General features: G+C 58.7%; 1 protein-coding gene across 1 annotated transcript in view; it reads left to right on the top strand.

Moving 5' to 3' along the window:
* Positions 1–197: 197 nt before the first annotated feature.
* The window catches only part of LOC104512436 (mediator of RNA polymerase II transcription subunit 16-like), a gene marked incomplete at its 5' end in the record, with an annotated part of 4,527 nt that continues 3,539 nt past the window's right edge, over positions 198–1,185 (top strand). The window contains 2 exon segments of the mRNA XM_010155409.1: positions 198–303; positions 963–1,118. Coding sequence (XP_010153711.1) covers positions 198–303; positions 963–1,118 — 262 coding nt within the window.

Here is a 1,185-nt window from a genome sequence, read left to right as displayed (position 1 = left end):
GAGGCGCAGGCCGCGAAACCGCACGGCTGGGCGTGGGGACTTCGCCGTTACGCAGCGCTGATCCAGCCCTTAGTGGGGTGAAACGGGTGGGAGAAGGACCCCCAGCGTAGAGGGGGAGGGCGGAAAACGCGACGCAGCGGCGGCCTTCCCCGTCCTCAGGCTGGTGTGGGGTTGCAGCGTGGGTTTCTCTTCCGCAGGTGTTGCTTTGTGCTTCCAACCAGAACAACAGCATCGTGGAATGCTGGTCTCTGCGGAAGGAGGGCTTGCCCGTCAACAACATCTTCCAGCAGATCTCCCCCGTGGGTGAGTTTCTGCGCTGGGTGCTCGGAAAAATGGGAGCATCTCCGGGTGAAAAGGCACGGGGGAGGCTCTCGGATCCGTTATCACTCTGTGGGATTATCCAGAATCCCCTAGTTATCCTGCAGGTGCTCTCAGTCACCGATTCCATCTGTTTCCATCTTAGGCAACAAATTGCTGGTTTCTGGGAGTTGGTTTAATTGTTACTTTCACTCCACAAAAGACATTTCCTGTCTGACGCTGTGCGACTCTTCCCGCTGGGAACCGCGCGAGCCGAGCCCTGGGAAGGGAGGAGGTGGTGGAGCAGAGCTGGTTTCACCAGGCTTTCCGCTCGGCGTGGCTTTTCCCCCTCGTTTCGGATATAACCGAGCCAAATCTGCACGGTCTGGGCCAGCGAAGCCCAAAGGGTTGTTTTTTCCTACCCCCACCGGCAGAGCCTTCCGTCGGAGGGATTTGGGAAGACAAGTCGTTGTCCGATCAGTTAGTGGGATCAGGGAAAAACTGGGGAAGTGTGAGGGAAACGCACCGGTCTGGTGGGATGAACGAGGAGCGCTGGAGCTGGCATCCCACCGGGCTGGGGAGTGTGAGCAGAAAGTGGGGAGGGGGAGGGTGTTTTCCGGTCTCCTGGGGGCGAGGGCTCTCACGGATTTGCCGCTCTCCCAAAGTCAGCGACAAGCAGCCCATGATACTGAAGTGGCGCATCCTCTCGGCCACCAACGACCTGGACCGGGTGTCGGCGGTGGCGCTGCCCAAGCTGCCCATCTCCCTGACCAACACCGATCTCAAGGTGGCCAACGACACCAAGTTCTTCCCCGGCCTGGGTAAGGAATTCCTGGTGTCTTTTTCCCAAACTACATCCTTTTTTGCCTGAAACTTCTTCCTCTGAAC

The sequence above is a fragment of the Eurypyga helias genome, unplaced genomic scaffold (assembly GCF_000690775.1).
Source record: "Eurypyga helias isolate BGI_N326 unplaced genomic scaffold, ASM69077v1 scaffold29127, whole genome shotgun sequence".
Lineage (NCBI taxonomy): Eukaryota > Metazoa > Chordata > Aves > Eurypygiformes > Eurypygidae > Eurypyga > Eurypyga helias.
This window is presented reverse-complemented; position numbering and strand designations above follow the sequence as displayed.